This window comes from Apteryx rowi, unplaced genomic scaffold, assembly GCF_003343035.1.
Source record: "Apteryx rowi isolate R43461 unplaced genomic scaffold, aptRow1 scaffold_81, whole genome shotgun sequence".
Classification (NCBI taxonomy): domain Eukaryota; kingdom Metazoa; phylum Chordata; class Aves; order Apterygiformes; family Apterygidae; genus Apteryx; species Apteryx rowi.
This window is the reverse complement of record NW_020451105.1, coordinates 2,146,253-2,169,754: the sequence shown is the minus strand read 5'-3', so window position 1 is coordinate 2,169,754 and position 23,502 is coordinate 2,146,253. Positions and strand designations below refer to the sequence as shown.

Genomic DNA, 23,502 nt, shown 5'->3' with positions numbered 1-23,502 from the left:
GCCGGCGAGCGGATCTAATTGGGGGTTGTTCAAATAGATCCTCACGGTCCCGCGTCTTTGTGCTGTGCTTAGATTAGAAACCGCTATATGCAACACTTCTCAGAGTCTTTCACTTGCACAACGCAGTGTGCTTCCGGGGCGTTTTCAACCCAGAAGTCGCATTTTTGATTATACTTCGGAGCTGCTAAATTTCACAACTTGTATTTCCAGTCTGCTGATAATCAATATTCTTCTTGTGTCTTCTTTCATCTGGATACTTGTGAAAGCATCACCTTTCAGTGTATTTCCTTAAAAAAAAAAAAACCCAAAACACACACATTCAGTAAATTACTATGTTATTACAGTTGCAAGGAAGGATTTGTAACTCTGTTTCCTAGAGTGTAATGCCAAAAGCCAAATATGAAGACAATTAAAATCTTACTGAAAAGCAAATTGCATGATTCTAGGAAAGAACAGTGCACATCTCCTTTCCACACAGGTTTGTCCAACAGGAAGAAGCGAGAGAGAGGTCGCGGACAAGGAATGATTTGCTTGGACTCTCACAGAAGATGAGAAAAGGAACATCAGCCACCAGGCTTCTCACCACCCGTTACATTGCTCTAGGGCTTCTGCACAACTCCAACTCCTGCTTATGTGAAGAAGCAAGCCAGAAAGAGCAGGGTCATCAAGATAATGGAAATTCTGGTAATTATCACCTGCACCTGTGAACTGCTTCCCCTCTGCTCTTCAAGGTACAGCTCCTCAGCTTCAAAAAGAATTTCACATGCAACCTGCAGGATCAGGAAGTCGACCATTTCCGTCCCAGTCACGATGACACACTATCTCCTTGAGAGCAATGTTAATTAAGGCAGATCAGCTTGCGCTTTTAAAGTAACAATCACAGATGTTTTGCTATAGTGATATAGATTCAAAACCTGATGATTTAGTTTGTAACTGTATCAGTCAGAAGATTCAGTAAAGCAGGCATACTGTGAACACTGGTTGCCTCAAATGATTGAGTCAGCCATCATGTAGGCTGTAAGCTTACTAGAAAGAACTAAGATTTTGAAACAAGCTGATTTCTATGGACACTCTTTAGTAACAGAAACAGCTTAGAAAGAATCCCATATGTAAGGAGGCTCATGACAGCAAATATATGAGGGATACCAGGACAGGAAGTTAGACTTATATTCTAGACATCCCTACTACACTGGGATTTTCACCAGCTGCTGTGATGATGCACAAATTTGAAGAAACATGCAAAGCTTTGAATCCAGCTCTGAATTTCCCCACCATCTTGAGGCCTCACATTTTGAGCTTGTTTTTGAGGGCTACCTTCTAGAAGTTGTTAATAAAAGATTAATGTGATAGGTGCTAGTTTGTTACATCAAATCGGGAAGTGATTTTACGATGAAACTAGGCGCTAATTACGGGCTAAACCACAACATCCTGTAATGAGGGCATGTACCCCGCCTGAGATAATTAAGTGGAGCCAGCGAGGCGGCGATGTTAGTTTAGATAGCCTAATATGGCAATGGCGAGGTCACACAATTGTAAAATATATGCATGACCTGAGGGTCACCACACACAACGCAGAGGAAGACTCCAGCCTTCATCCCCACGACCACCAGAAGGCTGAAGAAGACCCCCTAGCAACAGCCGGCGCAACCGCAGAAGTTACAGGAAGTGCCACATATACCCGGGGCTGGAATCGCATATAAGGAGACTGTGAGGGGGGGGGGGATCGCGCGCGCCGTTGGTGGAGCAGGAGACTCCCCGGCCGCCCAGCGCTGTTTTGCTTACTTGTGACTTGCTCAATTACTCTATTAAATTGGAATTTATGCAACCTGGCCCGAGTGGTTGTCAATTTGTCGCGTTTACCTATAACATTAAGATAGCATTCCCCATGTGCCAGTGGACACTGAAGTTCTTAAATGATAGAATTACAGACAGTGGATAAGGGATGTAACAAAAAAGTCCCACCAGAGGAGTCACACTTAAGATTTTGGCAGCAGTTCTCAATGAAACTGCTATTCATTATGTTCACCGTGCAGGAGTTTCTCACAACAGCTGTGCCAGAAACATAATAGAGCAAAAAAGCTTTATTGCATCTCCTCAGCTACAAATGCCAGCACCTGGCAGGTAACACCTACTAATAGACTGCTTGTAAAAACAACAGACAGGTTGCAACCCTCTAATGCCCTACGTTTTGGCTGCTTGCTCGCACCTACCCAGAAAACGCCAGGAGCTGAATTTCTCAACAGGGTTTGCTTCGGAGAGGGCTCCCCGGCTGTCAGAGCCACGGGGCTTATCACCGTCATTGCAGCCTGCCGCCCTTTCTCCTCCTGCCCGCTCCAACGCGCCTCACCAGTGCTGCACACGGACAAGGGCGGCAGTGCCCGAAACGAGCACCAAGCTGGGCCTTTAACCCCGCCGCTTCGTGGCTGGCCTCCCGCCCCGGCAGCCCCGCCTGCCCCGGCTGCGCCGCGCCGCGCCGCGCCGTGCCTTGCCCTGCCCGCGCTGCCGCCCCCTTCCTTAACTCCTTCCGGCCTCTACCAGCCCCCCCGGGAGCCGCGGCTGGAGGCCCCGGGAGGGAGAAGCGCCCCTCGCGCCCAGCACCGCAGCTGCGCCCCGGGGGCGGGCAGGGAACGGGCCCGCGGTTCGCGGCGGCGCCGCCCCGGAAGCGGCCGCCCGCGGGGCCCCGGCTGGGGTGGCGCTGCCGGAGCCGCCATGGGCACGGCGGTGACCGTGGCCACCTGCGCCCTCAACCAGTGGGCTCTGGACTTTGACGGCAATTTGGAGAGGATTTTCAAAAGTGAGGGGGGGCCGTGGCGGCGGGGCCGGGCCGTGGCGGCTCCGTCCGGCCCATGCCGCCTCCCGGGGCCCCCCCGGTCAGTGGGAGGCGTTTACGCCTTTAGCCGTTTTTAAGGGCAATAGTGGAAACTCCATATTTTGGAGTCAGGCTTCCGGAGCCGAGAGGCTGTGAGGTTGCTGAGAGGCTGTGGCGGCGGCGGGCCCTGGCGCAGGGGGCCCGGAGCGGCGGCCAGGGGCGGTTTGGCCGGCTGGGGGGGTTGCTTACGAGGTTTAATGTCAAGGCAGGACTCTCACGCTTAATCAAAGCTTTTTTCCAGGTATTAAAATTGCGAAAAGCAAAGGAGCAAGATACAGGCTTGGTCCAGAGCTCGAAATTTGGTGAGAGCATTTTGATTATTACCTACTTGATATATTTCCAAGAGATGTGTTGTCCAAGAGCAGAATTACTAAGCACTGAAGAATGGCCAAAAAGAAAATGAAATAAGGAGTACTTTGCACACAGTCATTTAAAACATGTGGCTGTCAGTGCAAACAAAAGCTTTATTACTGTAGTTGCAGGCACTAGATTGGTTCTTTTGTCTTGAAAGTTTCCCTGGTACAATACTGCAGGAGGTTATTCCAGTGAATATTCCTCCCGGTGACTGTAGTACTTTGGTGCTGCCTTTACTCAGGCTCTTTTGAAAGGAATATCCCAGCACCACTGAGGAATTTGAAAAGCCAGCAGTAGGGCTCATGTTTACAGTATTGCTTCTTTATGATCTATATAGGTTGTGTATATGTATGAGATGATTTTTGTCCAAAGTAGTCTTGGTCCCATGGCTCTGATGCTGATCTTGTCTGAAAGTATTGTTTCCCATGTTTTTACATGCAGTGGTTATGGCTGCTCAGATCACTATTACGAGTCTGATACACTTCTGCATTCGTTTCAAGTTCTGGCAAAGCTTTTGGAGTCTGCAGCTACTCGAGATATTATCTGTGACGTGGGAATGTAAGTCTCGTATAACTATGATGACAGGGTAACTGTTTACAGAAAATTGACTGTGCTGTGTAAAGAGATGTTCCTGGATAGTGAGGACTCCGCACTGTTATGAAAATATCGTATACTCACTGGTTCTCTGAGAGTCTTAACACACCGTGTTGAGAATTCTCTGTTGAACTCTTTATTTCAGTATAGTGTGCAGCTCGAGCTGGGTGCCTCAGAAGAAGGACCCGAACAGAAAATTCCCTGGGTATTTCTACCCCTGCAATCTCAGTTACCCATCCCTCATGCAATTGTCCGATGCAATAGAAATATTTAGATCTGGGGTCTTTTCACTCTTCACTGGGTATCTTCACTGTCCCTGGGCGGGGTTAGTTTTCTTACCTTGTGGAGTTAGTTTTCTTCTTACCTTGCAGTTACAAAGTCATTACAGATAAACAAGCACTTTGTATTGTGGTGTGGCGATAGCCTAAGGGTCTGTAGAATTTTCCAGTACAAACATGCTTGACCATTTTCTAGTGAGCTAGGCCTTAACCCTACTGCTAAATTTCTTAACATGCACCAAACTTTTAAACATGCTGTAGGAACTACAGCTGCATATTTTTAATAGTAATCTATATAATAAAACTTTCTGCTCTGATTTCCGTGAGTTGGACTGCAACATACGAGACATTCTTATATTCTAACTTTTAAAGAAGGGGGGAAAAAGGTAAGATTCCTAGTGGCTGAGGAGAGAGAGACAGAGAGAGAGAGAGAGAGAGACAGAATAATTACTGTTTTTTTATTGGGAAGCTAAATGGCTGGGCCCTATTCCCTAGTTGCTTTAGACTTATCACTAAAATGGGTAAGCTTTTAGGTAAGACTTTCAATTTATTTCAATTTACCTGGCTACCCAAGGGCTTTATAAATTGCCTGTCTTTCAGGAATGTCAGGGTTAACGTAAGAAGTGCTGGTGCTCTGTGGTGTAACTTGCTTGAACTGCAAGCTATTTTACAAGTCATATATGTGTATGTCAAAATCATTGAAACCGTTGTAAGCTGCGTGCAGACCATGAGCTGTGATAAGCTGTAATTGTAAAATTAACATATGTACACACATTTGTTTATTAACATTTATATAAATAAATGTATAAAGATAGCTTTCTTATTCTGAGCTAGCCTGGTAGTATCATAGGTAGTCAAGTTTGATTAAATATACTAGCCAATAGCATTTTTCTTCTCTGCTTGCATTTCTCAAGCATACCAGTGATCTGGTAGTAGATGATGTATCTAAGTCTGATGGAACAGTCAGTAACTGACTTTTGCAAACAACTTTTTGAATAAAAGAAGCTAATACTTGATATGTTATTTTATTTAGCTCCCTGTAGTGATACAGTGTAGAAGTACTGTCTTCTAATAGATTTTCTGTGGTGAGGTAGACTCTCTAGCTTTTTTTTTTTTTTTTTTTTGGTTCATCTAATGAGTTTAGCCACTGGTAAATCTGCTTCTTATCTTCACAGGCCTGTTATGCACAGAAATGTTCGCTACAATTGTCGAGTGATCTTTTTAAACAAGTAGGTAGTTCTTTACACATTTTGTGGGATGTGCATTAGCGTATCATTTCAGAGGCCTATTTGGCCTCTGAAATTTCATGGAAAGTGTGAAAAAACATTCCTCAGTACAATGTAAAGAGATGCAGTCATCTTCCTAGCTACTAAATTTTAGAGAGACAATTGATGCTTTCTGTTATCTCCCTTTTCTTTCTGAATTTGTAAAAACTAAATTTCCGTTGATTTCTGAAAGACTTCCTAGATCCCAGGAAGAAAACTTGAAAAGTTTGCAGACAGGAACAGTAAAAAATGATTATATGTGGTTAGATATTTAATGCGTATCGTAGTAGGAAAAATAAGGAGTGACTTGCTATTTAGAAGTATTTTTATTTAATATTTGGTTGCACATCAGGTCTTAACTCACTGTTTCTGTTTTGTATTATTTCATGTTTTAAGAAAAATTCTTCTGATCAGACCAAAAATAACATTGGCAAATGCAGGAAACTACAGGGAACTTCGATGGTTTACCCCATGGAACAAAGCAAGGTAGGCCAAATACTATGAAAATAGTGTTAAAAACACAGCTTGTCATTTGCAGCCACAGCAGAAGGATTGAAATCTCTATTGCAGCACATCAGTGCTGCTACAGGGTGAGCAGCAAGCCAAAGTCAGCTGAGCTGCATAATGGCAGCTCAGTTAGAAAGCTTGTTAAATATAATCACGATTGAAATTGCTGAGCTTGACAGAAAAGTGTGGCAGAATGATTGAACCAGTGCAGCATTGTCATTTTCCTTATGCCTACTGTCTCAACTATATGCAGTTCAGGATTAGGAGAGCCTGTGTTTAGAAGAGCTTGTATTTACCTGTTCCAACTGCTGCATCCTGTTCAGTATTAAACTGGAAAACATTGTGAAATTGGTAACCTCTACGGTGCTCTGTTAGAATGTAATGACTCCAGAGGATGGAAGTTAAATACTTTATGAGGCAGGATGACTGAGCAGAATATACTTGATGCTCATCTCTGATACTGTTTACTCATCATGGAATAAAAAACATGATTGTAGCTTGATAATGTTAGTAAAGTACTTCAGAAAGAATCTCTGAGAATCTGTCCTCTTAACCACAATCAATTCCAAATTAGTTCTGATATACCAGCATGATAACCCTGAAAAAAAACTTCTTTTTTTTAATTTGGTGTTTGACTTACCTAATGTGTTCTTTGTCAGGTCTAGTTAATAGTTAGGAGGAAGAGAACATGAAGGCTGTGCATCTATACCACTTACCAAAAGTTTCTTCAGTCTCTTTTTGTTAAGCAGATGTTATTTTCTTTCTTTGCAATCTTTTAGCTCTTGGGAGGGTGACAGCGTTACTCCTACTCAATTATTTTCAGCAACCTTCGTGCTTTTTTTCCTCCATAAAATCAGAATGTCTCCACTGAAGGTGTTTGGTTGATGGAGTCTATATCAGGCTTTAGCTTTAGCCACAAGACTTTTTCTTTTAACACTGAGAAGTACTGGGAAGTACAGAAGCAGGCCTTAAGATGCCAGAAAGGCATGTTAGACAAGTTACAAAATCTGAAGCTTTTAAAATTTCTGCTTATTAATTGCTTACCATGCATTTCTGAACCAAATTGGGATGTTCTTAGCTCATAATCTTAACATTTCTGATAATTTCATGGAAAGTATGAAAGTCCTTTTTTTTTTTATGTGTGTGTGTGTGTGTGTGTATATATATATATATATACATACATACATACATGCACACACACACAGTCTGTACAACTTAGATGCAATTTTTTTAACCAATGTTAAAGTTAGAAGGTGATGCTATGTGGAGATTGGAACCAATTTTTGTGCTCTGATTTATAACTATTTGCATGCCTGTATTTTAGGCATGTGGAAGAATATTTTCTACCCAGGATAATTCAGGAAGTGACAGGACAGGTAAGTTTAAAGGATTTTTTTTCTTTTCATTTTAAATTTAGTATCTTCTAGATTCACCAATTTAAACAAAGAGAATTTATGGAATAAAACTATAGTAGACCAAATTCTGCTGTCAGTCACATTGTAAATTCAGTAATTTCAATGACAGCTCTCAGTTACATTAAATGAGAGCATAATTTAACCTCTTTTATGTTAGTACTTGGCAAAAGAGCAAGTTCAATATTTCCCTCAGAGTTATTGAGGATTGTGCTGAGTAGCACAGGATAAGACAAGTTATCTGTGCTTGAGACTAGAAATGATGGTGTGATTTGAGGTTACAAATTTCAGAAAGATGTTATCTGTCTTGATTCAGAAGGATGTCTAAAACTCGTTGCTCCTTCCTGAAGTATGAAGGTGATTTCTAGCAAAAAACAATCTCTGTTTTGTAGAGCATTTAATTCAAAAGCAGTGGTCCTGAGGTAAAGCCTGGATTGGAATACCTATGAAATTTCATTACAATTCAGATATTTGCAGTGTAGGGTTTTCTTTACTTTAACTCAGTTGAAATGAAGAAAGGTACATTGTGATTGATACTGTGTCACTCATTTCACAAAAATAAGTGTTCGACTTTTTGTAGGTTGGTAGCTAACTTTTTGACTCGTATGGAATAGATTCTTCCATTACATGTATGTCAGAATATTTTTGTTTTTTGTCAGGAAACTGTTCCTTTTGGGGATGCAGTGCTAGCAACCAAAGATACCTGCCTAGGAGCAGAGATATGTGAAGAACTCTGGGCACCAAACAGGTGAAGAAGAAGAAGAAATGAAAAGTAGGAAAGTAGGATAAAACATACCCTTGAGCTGCCAAAAGGAAATGTTTTAAAAAAAAATTACCTATGATTCCTCTATGAGTATATCCTTCAGAAAGTGCCAGTAAGCTAAGGGTAATGAGGAGCAGGAAATGGATCATGGCAAAGATGTAGAAGGAAAGCAAAAATAAGAGCAAGTATGTTATCTGTCTTTGCCCTTTTTGGCACTGATTTTAGCAGTAATGACTGTGTTGGTATGCAAAGACAAGTTGGGAGAATGGTCTTATGAAGCACTTTGAGAAGCTTGTCCTAATAGGAGACTCTGGCAAGGCGAAGAGCAGTGTCTTACAGATGTTGGCCTAGCAGAATGGTAAAAGAGGTTTTAGATGGTGGAGTTAAATTGCTTTTACGTAGAAGCTGGGAGAAAAATATAGAATAGATGCACAATGAAAAAGGCAACCAGAGGAAGAGGTGACAGAGGACTGTAATGTTCCTGTTCCAGATATTGTTCAGCTTTTAGTTGACCGTGGAGTGGAAATGTCCTCTGGGTCCCACTCTGTAACTTGGTCCAAGGCCAAAGTGACGAAGTTATTTCAGTGGTTCTCAGGGTCTTGGGAAACACTGGGAGGGGCAGCCACAATAAAGCAGAAGTAATTTGTTTCAGTCGACTGGTCCTCCTTGGCTCAGTGTCAAATTACGTTCTTCCCCAAATGGAAGCGAGTGGGATAAACTATCCTTTCATGATTTTACTCTGCAATTAGGCCTAATTTCTGGAGTATCAATTTGGCCTGGTATCTAATCTCATATTATTCCCATTTACTATACATAGTCTCAAAAATTTGGGAGACTAGGTCTTTTTTGTTTTAATTATTCTTTTCATCTTCAGCTTTTATCAACTCCTCTAAACCATTTCACATTATTGAGTTGAGCTTTGTTATATTGGACAAGCTAGAGCATAGGCTTATAGGCAACATCACTTTCAGATGTATCATTTATTTTTCTGTTTAGCTGTTAGCTTAATCTTTCTACTTTATTTTTAACCAGCATTGGATAATTCATAAAGATAATGCAGAAGTAAACAAGTAAAAGTTACTGAGAGAGAATAAAGCCTAGTGCCCTTAAGTAATATTTCCTGTTAATTATTTTAGTTCCTGTTACAATTTGAAGGTTTTCCCAATGACAAAGAAGATCCTAGTCACACAGGTCAGATGCAAAGAAAAAAGAGAAATGGCTGAATTAAAGCAGTTGTAATTAACACAAAATAGATAAAATATTCCTGATTTTTTTTCAAATTTCTCAATTCTAGTAATTAATTTCCTTGTAATTGCAGAAAGCGTGATGTTTTAGACAAAGATGTAGTTTTTGGCATTTGAAAAAAAAATGCAGTATAATTCTTCTCCTTGTCATGGATCTATTTGTTTGTACTTTTGGGTTTACTAAGAGAGAAGGAAAATGGGCAACTGACTTTGCAAGAGTATCTCAATGTTGGAAACATTTCCTTTCCCCATTGCAGACCAAGATTATTTTATTTTCTTTTTATTGATGACCCAGACTTCTATAGACTTAAGTAGAAAGCGTTCATTTACAACAGAATGAGTAAAAGCCCTTCTGTTCTCTGAAACCACTACCTATGTTTGACAAATATCCATGAATTGCACAAAACCAGATTTTTTTTGAGCCCTACCTTTGTTTGAGCTAAGACTTGCATAAAGCTTGCAATGACTTAGAGAGACTTTTTTTATTTGTCCATGGTTTTAAATGATACATGTAGTGTACCTTCCCAGCATTGCCAGCTGAACATTTTTCTGCCTTTCGCTTTGACAGCCCTCATATTGAAATGGGACTTGATGGGGTGGAAATTTTCACTAACTCTTCGGGGAGTCATCATGTGCTGCGGAAGGCTCACACCCGGGTGGATTTGGTGAATTCTGCCACAGCAAAGGTAGATGCTTTTAAAAAATAGATGCTGTTTTTGATTATGTACTTTTTTTTTAAGGACAGTTTCCTCTGCTGTGACAGGACATAGTGCCCTCTTCCTATATGAGCTTGGTGGCCGTTGCTGGTTTCTTGTTTCCTTACCTGTAATTACCTCCCCTAATTGAATCAGCTGAAGCGGAAGGGCTCCCCAGTTGGGGAACTGTACTTCTTTGGGGTCCTTTTAAACTCAGACATTAGGTTTTTCTTTCCTATCATCTCCTTACTTAAAAATGTATTTTATCTTTTTACATTGAAAGCTCTGCTTATTTCAAAAAAGAGAAGCCTTTCAGTGATTAGGCTGTAACTCTATCTCACAGTTAGTGATGGGGACAAAACCAAACCGATGAATGTATGGTAAGATGTGAAAAGTGATTAGTTTGTGTGACTCCCTTGTCATAGTGATTTAACATGCTTCGGTTATATTTAACATCATCTGCTCTGTCCTCAGACATCCAAACAGCTTCTGTTGTCTTCTCCCTGCTTTTCTCAATCTCTGTCTTGAGACATAGCATTTCAAGCATTTTGAAGTGTTGCCCTCCACATTTGGGCTAAGGGAACGCACTTTTTGCTAATAACAGAAGAAAACTCCTATCTTCCAATAGCATAGAAGGGATATCGCTCATCTACTATACCTATGCTATTATTTTTGTTGTGTGTATGGTGTGCTAAGTACTTTATCAAATGAAAAAAGAGAGTCCCAGCCAGAAATCGTTCACAATGTAAAGACAGAGGAAGAGTATAAGAAGGACAGGAACAGTGAGATAAAATTTTGTCTTTTAACGCTATGTTTTTGTTTTTTTATTTTTGTCTGTTTGTTTTCCTCCCAGAATGGTGGAATATATATTTTAGCCAACCAGAAGGGCTGTGATGGTGATCGTCTGTATTATGATGGGTGTGCCATGATTTCTGTGAATGGAGACACAGTTGCACAAGGATCCCAATTTTCTCTCAATGATGTGGTAATATATTAGACTTATAACTTAACTGTTGCAGCTGAAATTAGTAGGGCTGCATGTATGCTCAAGACTTTCAAGAAATTCTGCTAATGCTATGTCCATGTCTCTTTTAGTCTAAATAGATATGATTTTACTGTGCTATTCAACTAGATCCAAAGCTTTTCATAGTTAGATTGACTAAACCTGATCTACAGTAGCTCTCCTGCTTTTGCAAGGGAGGAAGAGCTGTCACAGGGGAGGAACTTCTTCACAAAAATGTTTGTGTATGCAATCACTATGTTTAGGAGAAGCCCTGTTAATTTATATCTGCTTATTTAAGCAAAAAAAGGGCAAAGATTGCCATGTTCTAATTATGATCCAGTTTGGTAGACAAAAGGTTTGATAGGATGAGCTTTACTTCAAAATCCCTTTCTCAGTAGATTTGTCATTGCAGCTGTAGATTTTTTCATGTCATGTGCCAAACTCCATCCACAGTATGCTCCTTACCCTTTTCTCCTGTCCTCTGCTACAACTGATGGTGAACCTGTTGTTCAGCACTTGACGTGCTAGAAGTTTGCTGTGGGTTGTGGTCATCCTAGTGTACTTGATGAATTGAGTTGGTTCTGCTCACTTTGTAATGTAAGTAATTCTACTAAGTCAGAGATGACTTGTGGGTAAAGTTAGCATAAAAAGGTATATTGAAAAAAGTTGCGTATTATTTTTCTTTTTCAAAATTTTTCTGTAGTCTTTTCTTTCCTGTCAGAGACTGTTTATCTGTGCTTGCGTAGAATCAATCTAATGTTGAAAGCCTTTCTGTAGGAAGTACTGGTTGCCACATTGGATTTAGAGGATGTTCGAAGTTACAGAGCAGAGATTTCATCTCGTAACTTAGCGGTAAGAATTTGTTACATGGCTTACGTTTGTAAACTCTGCCAAGTTTGAATAGTTGTTGAATTCAAAAAGCATTTGCTTGTGTTGGTTTTCACAGTATTCCATAGCATGTGATGTTTTATAGGCATATTCTACATTAAAACTGATGTCTTCCCAATTCTTCTGTACTATTGCTTAGGCAAGTAAAGTGTGTCCCTATCCCAGGGTAAAAGTGGATTTCGCCCTGTCATGTTCTGATGATGTAGCTGTACCTACTTGTATGCCAATTCAGTGGAGACATCATAGTCCTGAGGAGGAGATCTGGTAAGCACATATTTAATCTGTTGTTTGAAAATGATTTAATAAAAATTAAAAAAATGGAGGTGAACATAGTATCTGGCTTATATTTAAGTATGGAAAGTATGCCATCAGAATAGCATAGTAAATGTGTTGCATTATTTAGGTCTTATCTCATAACCCTGTTGGAATGCATATATTTTGTAATTTCAGCCTTGGCCCTGCGTGTTGGCTTTGGGACTACTTAAGGCGCAGCAAACAGGTAAGAATAACTCATTTTGTTCTTTGCTTTTATGTATATACCTTCTGTGCTATGGGGACAGTATCGGTTGTTATCCCATGCTGCTCTTAATGAAAAGTGATGTTGTTAATCCAAGGTACAAGGTTAGCACTTTTCACTGCTGGCTCTTTCAAACTTAAAAACACTATGCAAACTATGATTTTAGTGTTCTCTCCAGAGTTTCCCTTAGGATTCAGTCATGCTTCCTTTGAAAGCAATAGTCAAACTTATTTACTAAAGGGTAAAATACTGGTACTCTGGTTTTCAGTAAGAAAAATGGCATAAGGGAGTTGGTGTTTAAAGTAAGCAGGATGACATAAAATACTGAATCAGTTTACTAGTAGATTATATATGAAAGATTTGGTCCTTCAGCCTTCCTGGAGGGTAAAGACATGCTGGCAGCTTGTATAGCCAAAAGATTTGTGTTGACTCCTTGTTTGGTTATCCAGTTGACAGATTAATAGTCCAGATGATTTTTGGATATCCAGTTGAGTTTGAGAGGGTTTGCTAGGTCTGTTTTTTTTTCTAGTAGACTTGAATGATGCATGCGCAGTTCTTTCACAGGAGTGTGTTTCTGAGTGGTAAAACATATTTTTTCCCAATGATGCTTTTTGGAATTTCTTTCTTTGCTTTGTTTTCAAGGCAGGATTTCTTCTACCTCTTAGTGGTGGAATTGACAGCTCTGCTACAGCTTGCATAGTATATTCCATGTGTCACCAGGTTTGCCTAGCAGTCAAGAATGGAAGTAAGTATATATGCATGTCTGGCTAGTCATTCTTATTAATGGTTAAGGACAAATTAATATTAGCTAGGTGCAATAGATGCACAGAACAGATGCTTACATATGTAATTCATTAAATATAGCCTCTTGCCCAGTTTTTCCAATGGAATCCTTTGCATCCCTTCAGAAATCCCAGCAAAAACATGGATCCAGATTTCAAATTTTCTGAATTGACTTAAGTTTTCATTTTGGGTTTTGGGATTGGTTGTAAAATTCAGACTAGTTTCTTTTTAGAGTATTGTTCAAAATGTTGTCTGACATAGTTTGGGGATTTTGGTTCGTTGTGAGAATTTTTCCTCTCTGTTAAATTCAACACTGCAAAACACGATTAGAAATGGTTCAAGCTCTTAAATTGGATTTAATTAGCCCTAACATGTTTAGCTAACCCTTTATACATATTGAATTGTATTTTCTGTGAAGATTCTTTAAGGTGCAGAACAGCAGAATTTAGAACTTCTATGTTCAAAATTAGAAGCCAAATTGGTAATTCTTTTTTTGAAATATGAAAAAATGTTTGGAGAGTTAAATGATGAAGTTACCTTTTTTGCGAGGGGGAGTGTAAAGCTTAGGTGGAATACTGTAAAACACTGTGAGATTTTCTAGCAGATGCTATAAAAATTAGAATACAAGAAATATTTACAAGATGTTTGCATATCCTGGGTAACAAGAGCACAGCAATTTCCTTTCTTGTTCTATTTCTTCTGCTTTGTCCTCAGATGCAGAGGTGCTGGCTGATGCGCGTAAGATTGTGAATGATGAGACCTATGTCCCTGAGGATCCTCGAGAATTTTGCAGGCGTATCTTCACCACTTGCTATATGGCTAGTGAGAACTCCTCCCAGGATACTTGCAACAGGGCTAAACTTCTGGCTGAGCAAATAGGCAGGTACAGATTGAGAACTGCTGGGAAAAAATCATGTTCTGGCAAAGACTTTCATACAAAACTTTCAAATGTTCTGAACAATCAACATGTAGGAGAGTAAATGTGTAAGCAGTAAATGTGTTAAGTGGGAGTATCACACACATCATTATTTGTGTAATTGTGCAGCACACTTAGCAGTGTTTGGTGAAGGACATGGAAATTTGGAAACAGACTCTGGAAAGTGTTACGCTTTCCTAAGGCTCTTCAAACCAGATCTGAGATGGTAGCAGGCTTAAAACATCTTTTTACGTTTTCTTTAAATGCTATTTAACATAATTGGACTGTGCTAGTTGAGTCATTTCTGCTTTAATTCTTCTCAGCTATCACATCAATCTGAACATAGATGTGGCTGTGAAAGCTGTTGTGGGAATTTTCAGCTTGGTGACAGGTCGAAGTCCCTGTTTTTCTGTCTACGGAGGGAGCAGCAGAGAAAATCTGGCACTTCAGAATGTGCAGGTGTGTTTCGTGTAGGCTAAATCTGATTAGATTCTTCTTTTGGAATAACACAAAATGGTGAAGTAGCAGTGGGACCCTTCATTTGCTACTTGTCTGTGAAGACCTGAACTCGCTGTGGTGTGTCCCTGAAGATTCAGGGCTTCCATTAAATGCTTGTCCGCAGCAGAAATCCACAATCTGATGCAACTTGGGAGAGGTCCAAGATAATTATTTATTGTGATTTTTAAAACCTCATAGGATGGTTAGAAGGAAATACTATGTCCCTATATCCTATTGAAAGCATTGGTCCTGATGCTGTTTAGAAAAACATAGCTATAGATAGGTTGCCAGGTCAGAAAAATGTGCAATAAACTAGTCTAACAGACAAGTCATGAGTCCAGTAGGAATGTTGCAGGTCAAGACTTAAACATGTTGCCAGAGCTACAAGGTGAAGTTTATGCAGWGCTTATATGTACTAGACTTTTCTTTGATGAATGTTATCAGCATTTAAGAGGCTTTATGTGAGATGTCAAGCTTACCCATTCCAATGCCTAGTTGTTCTCAGTTTTAGAAAGTAGATGAGAAAAATTTTTTTACATCAGAATGTATCCAGTCTTTAATGGGTTTAGCAGCTTGCTCTCACCAAAAAAGTTGCTTTAATTCTGGCTAAAATACTGTTGATTATCAGGTTTAACAGTCAGTTTCTGTTAGCTGATCTTTCTTTCCCTGCAGTTATAGAAAACTCCAGCAGTCTTCTCTGGAAGCAAACATTGGATCTTTTGTTAGTTTTTTGGCAGTGGGGTAGGCATCTGTCACAGATGAGTGTGGTGACTTGCTTAACATCACACAAAGTTGTGGCTACAGCTGGAAACTGAATTTTGGGTCTCTCAATTTAGTGCTATTACCATCCTTAGAAAAGTTTGAGTTTTAGAACAGGGACAGAAGCAAAGAGAAATGCTTACTTTTTTTTTTATATATATATAATTAAATGTCTTTAGCCTAATATTCCATAAAAGTGTGTCAGTCAGTCAAATGGTTTATCTGCATACTTCATCCCTCATGGATCTTTACCAGTGCTTGTGGGAAGCAGAGAATCTTAGTTACTCCCTGTTTTACAAATCAGAGTAGAATCAACTTGCTCAGCCATGTAAGTCTGTGGCAGTGTCAAACACTGAACCTTGCTTTCCTACATGGGTGTTCAGGATCCTATCCCCAAGACCATCCTTCTTGCAGTAACACTTAGCCCTCTCGCATTATGTTCTTTCTGAGTTTCTTTAGGGAATTGTTAATAAAATTGACTTGGATTTGTGTTTGAATGGGGAAAAATTATTTTTGCTTTATAAATTTGCTTCATTTTTCATTTTGCTTTGTAGGCTAGAATAAGAATGGTCCTTGCCTATCTGTTTGCTCAGTTGACCCTTTGGACTCGTGGGATGCCAGGGGGACTTCTGGTGCTAGGATCATCCAATGTGGATGAAAGGTTGGTGAATGTTAGAAGTCTTAAAACCAAGTGAACCGAGAACAGGTCACTGCAATTATCTGCAACTCTGCCAAATCCCAATGTAGATTAGCGCTCAGAAGAGGCAACAAGCTAAGCATACACTGATGGCAGAAGATGTAATGAAAATAACTGAATCAACTCAATGGCAAATTGTGTATTTTTCAGAAGTTTAGAATCAAAGTATTGCCACAGTTTTCCAATAAACTGCTGTTCCTTCATTGGCAAGTTTCAGTAGAGCTTACCTGTGCAGTTACCAGGTTAGCTTTCCTATCTGTTATTTGGTGCATTTTCAACTACTCTATTAGGAACTAAGTTGTGAACTTTATAAGTTGAAAAATAAATTTAAAAAATCTAGACTACTATTACTAGAGCTGGCTGCTCAAGATAAATGCAATCCCTGTAAGATTGTGGGACTGATAACCTCAAAAGGTGGGAGTGTAATGAGCATTGATTCTGTAGGGGTTTTGGGTCTTTTGGGGGGGATCAAAGCAGTATTTTAATTATTTTACACCAAATATACTACCTTAGCATGGACAATTTCACAGTGCTTCTTAAGTGTTCAAAATACCATCTTCCACCTATTGGCAATTTCATGGCTTTAGGATAGCTCTGTTGCAGCTGAACACCTGTTTGTCCCTTACATATAAATACATAAAGTGTTAACAATGTGTAATCTCTCTGTCCCTGTCTTTATACTACATGCATATTATATGTAATATAAACTATTTATATATTATACTAATACGATGCTATTACATACTATTATTATATAAAATTTCCTTTCTTGCTCAGTCTCCGAGGATACTTGACAAAGTATGATTGTTCAAGTGCTGATATCAATCCAATTGGTGGAATCAGCAAGACTGATCTGAAAAACTTCATACAATATTGCATTGAAAATTTTCAGCTCACATCCCTTAGGAGGTGAGTAGCAAAACAGTGATGACTGGGGACTTCTCTGTATTTGCGTGCTGCATATCGTGGACTTTCTAGTTTGGATCTCTCTACCGCAGCTTAGCTCCATTAGTAATATTGCAGATGCTAATGAAGAAGTCTTCTGCACATCCCTCTATCTTTAAATGATTGTCTGCACTTGTACAGGACACTCTAAATGGCTAAGGGCTGAAAACATTACCAGTCTAGAGAGTTATTGAATACAAGAATTTGTGTTGTTAATTCCACTGAAGGAACTGCATGGGAAACTAATCAAAATCTGCTGTAGGAAAGGCTATATTTAATTTCAGGGCCCTTCTGGACAGACTTTGAGTGAATGGAGAACTATAGATTTCTAACAGTTTAAAAAACCCCCCCACAAATTATCAAGACTTCAGCTGTAGAAGTGATTGTGCATATGTAGCTTAATTCTGAAGACTTCATTCCATTTGTCGTTGTCCCTGTTTGGACAGATGCTAATTTATGGTTTTGGTATAAGCACTGATTTTTAAACCTGGAACAGCTTGCAAGTGTCAGCACTTCTTTAGAGCTATCTAGTCATTTTTCAGTTTATGCCCTGAAAAAGTTTTGAGTAAAGCATTTGATTTTTAACAGATCTGTCAGCCTACTAATGTGACTAGGTAGAATTCATGTTTTTCTTTTCTCCTCCCTTTTATAGTATCATGTCAGCTCCTCCTACTGCAGAGTTAGAGCCCTTGGTGGATGGACAGTTGTCTCAAACTGATGAGGTAATGGGCAGTGACTTTAAAATGCTCTGGTAAGCCTTATCCCAAAACTTGTTTCTTGTCCAGTAACACGCTATTTTTTGTATGCCCGCTTACTGACAAATGTGTCTCCTCCTAATTCTAAACAGTCTTTAAGCCACTGACAAGGCACTACTATCCCACACCAGCCTTGTCTATGTTGACAACAATTTCCGGAATATAAAATTATCCCCAAAAATTATTTGCTATTTTGGGCATTTAGAAGGATGGGTGTTCTGAAATTTTCTGAAATTCAGTCCCTCTTAAAGTTTGTTAACATCAAAATGGATTCAGAGCCTTAAACTGCTTTCAAAATGACTGGTGACAAAGCTCTGTCCCCTCCCCATTCTATTTGTTACCCACTTCAGTGAAGAAGGACTGATGAGCCTAGCATCTACCTCTGAGGGCTATAGGATATTGCAAATTTTCTGGGAAGGTAAAGAGTAGCTTAATTAGAATTTAATAAAATATATTCCTGTAAGAATTTTGACTCTCCCATTCCAGAGATCCCTTTTTTTTCCCCTCCTTCTGCTCAGTAATATTGTTTTCTCATGTTGTTTTGATCATTGGCATTTTCATTTTGGTATTTCTTTGATTAACTGGGTTTTTGCAGTTGCTCATAAAATTATTACTAATTTGCATAGTTGAGATTTTCAGTGGCTTTCTGTGTGTGATTTCAGGCAGATATGGGGATGACATATGCGGAGCTCTCCATCTATGGCAAATTAAGAAAAATTGCAAAGGCTGGACCATACAGTATGTTCTGTAAGCTGATTAGTATCTGGAAGGAGATTTGTACTCCAAGAGAGGTAATATCTAAAATGAAAAACAAAAATTTTTTAATACCTATGTCATCACAGTGCATATTTGGAGAAAGGTCAAACAGAGTTCCTTTCACCTGAAAGGAATGGTTTAATTATTCTCCTGTGTTCAGAAATACTTTGCAGCTGTAACAGAATATGCTGGAAAAACTGTTATGGAACTCTTGAATGTAGCTGCTGTCTGTGCTGCAAATTGTTGGACCACTACTTTGGGTACTTTGAAAACAATTACTTACTGAACTACAACTCCAGGAGAAAATTCTTCTCTGAAATATATATGGCCAACTACTCTTGAAGTCTTTGGTTATGTATTCTGAGACAGAAGGTGGCTCTTGCTCTGAAAAATGCTTAGAATATCTACACCAAAGAGGGATGTGCTTTGTTGTGATGCAGTCTTTGCCTTTGTGCAGAAAGGAGGATGTTCAGATTGTCAACTAAAATTGCAACCATCTGAACTGCAGAGGCTACTGTTTACTTTTAGATTACTTGCAAGACATTTTCCTATTGGTAAATGTTAAGATGTTAAGTACAGGGACTCGGGTGTTGTCTGAAATGGTCTAAATGCCTCTTACGTAGACCATCATCCACAGTGGTTCATACTAGTAGTGGTAGCTAATTTATATAAATGTTAATGGAAGAAAAGATACATAAAGTCTCCACAATATTATTCTCATCCAAAATTTTAAATACTAAAACTTCAGCTGATTGAAAGCTATATTCTTTGTACACCAGGTGGCATCAAAGGTTAAGCATTTCTTCAGGATGTATTCCATTAATAGACATAAAATGACCACTCTCACTCCTGCCTACCATGCTGAAAACTACAGTCCGGATGACAACCGATTTGACCTGAGGCCTTTCCTTTATAACACTACATGGTCCTGGCAATTTAGGTGTATAGATAAACAGGTAAACACTCTCCTCATCTCGTATGATTTTATATTTAAAGCCCTCACAACAGGACAAACTCACTTCCAGTAAACCTCCACCAAAAGACTAATAACATTTAGGATAAGGGTTAATACAGAAATAGTTATAATCGTTCTTTTTGCATAATTGTGAGACTAAGGATTCCCTGGATTTAATGTTGGTTGTTCTTTCTTCATAATTGAATACAGCTTGTCATATATGCAGGAAAGCAAGAAGAAAGAAAAAGAGAATATATGTATTAAGGCCAGAAACCAACAGTTTAGTTAGGCCCATACTCATGAAGTCTTGTGCCAATATGGAGAACAAGTTATGTGCTTCAGTAGCAGTTCAGGGCCTGTCTGAAGGGATCTAATTGCAGGATTAAGACCTGACCTGTATGTGTGTGGGGAAAAATCAGTAAGAGCTAGCAATTCATTGTGAATGATTTTCACACCTGCTTCTACAACAATCTCCTCTCTGAACTTTGTCAGTTGACTCACAAATACATGTTTGCCCAAATACAGCAACATGTGATGGTTCAGTGTTTAGTTTGGGCACTGTGAGGTGTGAAGGGGCTCAAGCAGTTATCTGAACTGTGATCTGCTTAGCTTTGGTAATTTTCAGTCACACCTTCAAAATTATTTTAATGCATTTTTTTATGGCAGAGGTCCTGGGCTGAGGAATTATAGCACCTTGAAGTTTTCTCTGCCAGAGATTTTACACCTCAGTTGCTTTTAAGAATATGTTTATATATGTAATAAAATATTAATTCCCTCCACTGTGAAATGCCAGACATGCTGTAATAGTGTTTTATTCCCTTGAAAGTTAGGATAAAAGCTACCATTTTAAAAAGCTGCTGCATTTCTTCTTGTAGGTTTGTATGTTTTTTTTCCATCATTTTGGTCTTTCTTCCCCTGAAGTTCAGCACAAAAGTTCTTTTGACCTCAGTGGGTGTTGGGTAAAATATTTTTGTAGGGTCAGGACTGAAATTTAATTATGTATACAATAAATGTCATTAAGATATTTTAATGATCCAGGATATTATTGCAGTCTTTAATTAGATTTCTGTGTGGTATTAGTTGTGCATGCAAGGGTATTAGCCATTTCAAATTGTTCCTGAAAGGTGGGAGTCAAGTTTGGGGAAGAATCCATTATTTGGGCAACAGTATTTCAGCAGTAACTTGAACTGATAACTTATTACTATGGAAAGCTTTTTGCAGGACTGGAAAATAATGACTTGCAATAATGTGAGTCAAATCTGTCCTATTCAAGAAAGGGAATGCTGTAAGAATTTCCACTTATACATATATTCAGCACAGTTGTAATTCTGAAGAGAATCACTCTCTAGAACAATGTCTCACTGATAATTGTGCTCCAGAGACTTAATCTGCACTTAAGTTTTTCTGGTGTAGTAACAAGAATGTGAAAATGTAGCGTATACTCTGTGACAGTTTTGCTAGAAAAAAACTTTATTTAGGTAATTCCAGTTTTTCTGGTAGAAGAGTCATTTTACAGCTAGAGCTCATTTGTGAAAGGAAACTAGTTTGAGTGCTAATGATAAAATTTGTTGCATTTGTGGAAAGTACTTTTCCACTTGGGATGTTTGAAGTATAGTCAATTCAGTTATCCACTCTTTCAAGTGGAAAAACCCTCTGCAGGTGCTGCAGAAGGAAAAGAGTTAAGAGAAGGAGGTTGAGGTGTTAGCATTTGCTGGGAATTAACCAGATTGCACTTGGGTCTTAATGTCATTCAGCTTTACCTGTCTTAAGGCTTCACATGGGCAATGAAATTTGTCATAGTTTAAGGCCATTCCAGGAACTCCAGTGGCACTGTCTGAGGCTTCTGGCTTAGAGTTACATTTGGGGGAAAAGATGCGTGGCCAGAGCATGTACTTTAACAATTTCTAGGTGCCAAAATATTATTTGAGCTTTTAATAGCTGGCATAATTTGAAAGAGCAGTAACATAGCTCAAAAGAAAACTGACACAACTGTCCTCAAGGATTAGATGTCTTCAGTCAGCCTTCTGCTTTTTCCAGTGCTTACTGGACACAGCACAAGAATAGCCATATTTGGTCAAAACAAAAGGTCTCTCAACCTGAGTATCTTCCTGCATCTATTTCATGACCAGTAGCAGGTGTTGAGGAAAAATATAAGAACAGTGTGTTTATAGTATGATCCTCCCTATATATCCCAATAGTCTTTGGGGAACATAAAACTGAATTTCCAGAGTCAGAGATAATGTGCAGACCATCATGTTTAATTGTTGCTGTTAGTGTATCCTCCATGAGTTTGTCTAATCCTTTCTGAAACTACTTGTATTATTGGTTGTAACAACAGCCCATCTAAACATAAGGTATTCCCCATCTTAAAATTTAAGAACAGTGAAGGTCAGTTCTTATAACTTGTTTGTGTGCATAAATGAGAAGTGTTTTCCTTTGTTTATTTTAATGATTCTAGGCCCTCTGTTGTTAGGGACAGGGTTCAGGTTAGGGCCTGATCTGATCTGACAGTTAACTGTCTTTGAAAAGGGCAGGCCTGCCTCCTTCCCTGTCTCTCCAGGCTTCTCTTGAGATGGCTTTGGCGCTTGTCTCACTCCTTGGTCAGCCAAATCAATTCATTGAACTGACAGAAAAGTAGGAACTGATGGGAGCGTGCAGCTTGGGGGGAGGAGAGAGGTTTGACCTTCCCTTTTGACTGCAACTAGCAGTCTGTTTAACTGGAGCGTGTCCCACTGTCAGTTCCTGCTAAATCTGGGCTCTACACTGACTTGTGATGGAAGTGTGAAAATGCAGTCGTTAAATGCAAACTTGTTTTTATTATTGAATCCATTTCTTGTTAACTTGCAGGTGTTCAATCTAGAAAGAAAGGAAGGAGCATCTCATGTTGAAGATGTGGACTGATTGCTCTTTCTTTTAATATGGTAATTAATTTGATAAACAAAATGTTCAAAACTGGAGTATCCTGTGATGATGAGCAGTTACCCAAACAATTGTTGAGGTGACCTTTGCAAACAATATTTGTAATAAAGTCTTTTTTTGATTGATGACTCTCTGATTTGTTCCCAATGCACTTGAAGCCTAGTTTGGCTAAAGAGTCATTCATTAAAGATTTGCTCCAGCTACTTGAATTAATTGCCGTTAGTTGAAAATATTTGGTCAAGCCTATCAATCATAAATAAGTGTAAAGGAATCTTTATTGTGAAAGTGTATACATGCACAGATATTTAGTTTTAACTGGATCAAATGAATAGTCTAGATACGATTTTTTGAGTAACTTGTCCAACTGAAAGCATAAAATTTTATCGTTTCTGACACATGCTGTTGAGAAAAAAAGATCTCATTTTACTGTGTAATAAAGTTGTAATTTTATTATGTTAATTGACTCCATATTTTACATGTTTTTTTTAATCTACCTAGGATTAGCTATATAGACTGGTCCAGCATTTTGAATAGCCGCATAAGAATTCAGCAAGGTATTGGAACGTAAAACATATGAGTGAAACATGAGTAGTATCCTTGAATTTAGCGGGTTCCAAATTGGAGTTCAGTTTCTTGTTTTGAATCTACTTGTTGTGTAACTTGTGACAATTCGTTTTAAAACCTCTGACCTCATTTTTTCAGAGAGGAACAATGCCTATTTCATAAGGATGTTCAAGGATTGTTTAATGGTTACTCTCCTCCAAGATTCTCAGCTGAATTTTAAAGATCTTAAGGATTATAAATAAAATTGATGCAGTGTCTCTTCCATCCTGGGATTTTTGATGAATACAGATAGGTTGGTGTTGAGCGAGTGAAGAGTTAACAGGACTGAAAAMGTCTGCCAACTGATATGCTCAAGGCTGCAGACTAGAAGAGTTAACAGGACTAAAGAACTCTGCCACCTGACAAGGCCAAGGAATCTGAATGGACCTGCAGGGAGGGGAGAAACGATACGGAGGTGTTGTGGTCTTGCCTCACTAGCAGGGTCCTTCCAAGCAGACAAACAGTCCTGTTGTTATGAAACTCGCAGAGGTCAGCAAAAGCAGTGTTTGCCCAGAGCCCCAGCCGTA

General features: G+C 39.1%; 1 protein-coding gene and 1 long non-coding RNA gene across 3 annotated transcripts; one reads left to right on the top strand and one right to left on the bottom strand.

Annotated features, from left to right (window-relative positions):
- Positions 1 to 6: 6 nt before the first annotated feature.
- LOC112977242 lies at positions 7 to 2,434 on the bottom strand. Its single transcript, XR_003257385.1, has 3 exons — positions 2,211 to 2,434; positions 696 to 825; positions 7 to 287 (listed from the first exon to the last, which is right to left on the bottom strand). It is a non-coding gene; the product is annotated as an uncharacterized LOC112977242 (long non-coding RNA).
- Positions 2,435 to 2,665: 231 nt separating this feature from the next.
- On the top strand, positions 2,666 to 22,581 carry NADSYN1 (NAD synthetase 1). 2 transcript variants are annotated; one of them, XM_026089356.1, is made up of 21 exons: positions 2,666 to 2,794; positions 3,111 to 3,171; positions 3,665 to 3,781; positions 5,271 to 5,324; positions 5,757 to 5,846; positions 7,192 to 7,243; positions 7,939 to 8,027; positions 9,855 to 9,972; positions 10,835 to 10,966; positions 11,762 to 11,836; positions 12,012 to 12,136; positions 12,323 to 12,371; positions 13,032 to 13,134; positions 13,887 to 14,055; positions 14,412 to 14,547; positions 15,900 to 16,006; positions 16,820 to 16,951; positions 17,640 to 17,709; positions 18,405 to 18,533; positions 19,278 to 19,454; positions 22,301 to 22,581. In XM_026089356.1, the coding sequence occupies exons 1-21, from the start codon at positions 2,710 to 2,712 to the stop codon at positions 22,352 to 22,354; spliced, it is 2,124 nt and encodes a 707-aa protein (XP_025945141.1). In that variant the 5' UTR covers positions 2,666 to 2,709; the 3' UTR covers positions 22,355 to 22,581. The 2 variants fall into 2 exon arrangements, with proteins under 2 accessions (XP_025945141.1, XP_025945142.1); XM_026089357.1 differs by lacking the exons at positions 19,278 to 19,454; positions 22,301 to 22,581 and having other exon boundaries at positions 17,640 to 17,738; positions 18,405 to 18,509.
- The last annotated feature ends 921 nt before the right edge of the window (positions 22,582 to 23,502 follow it).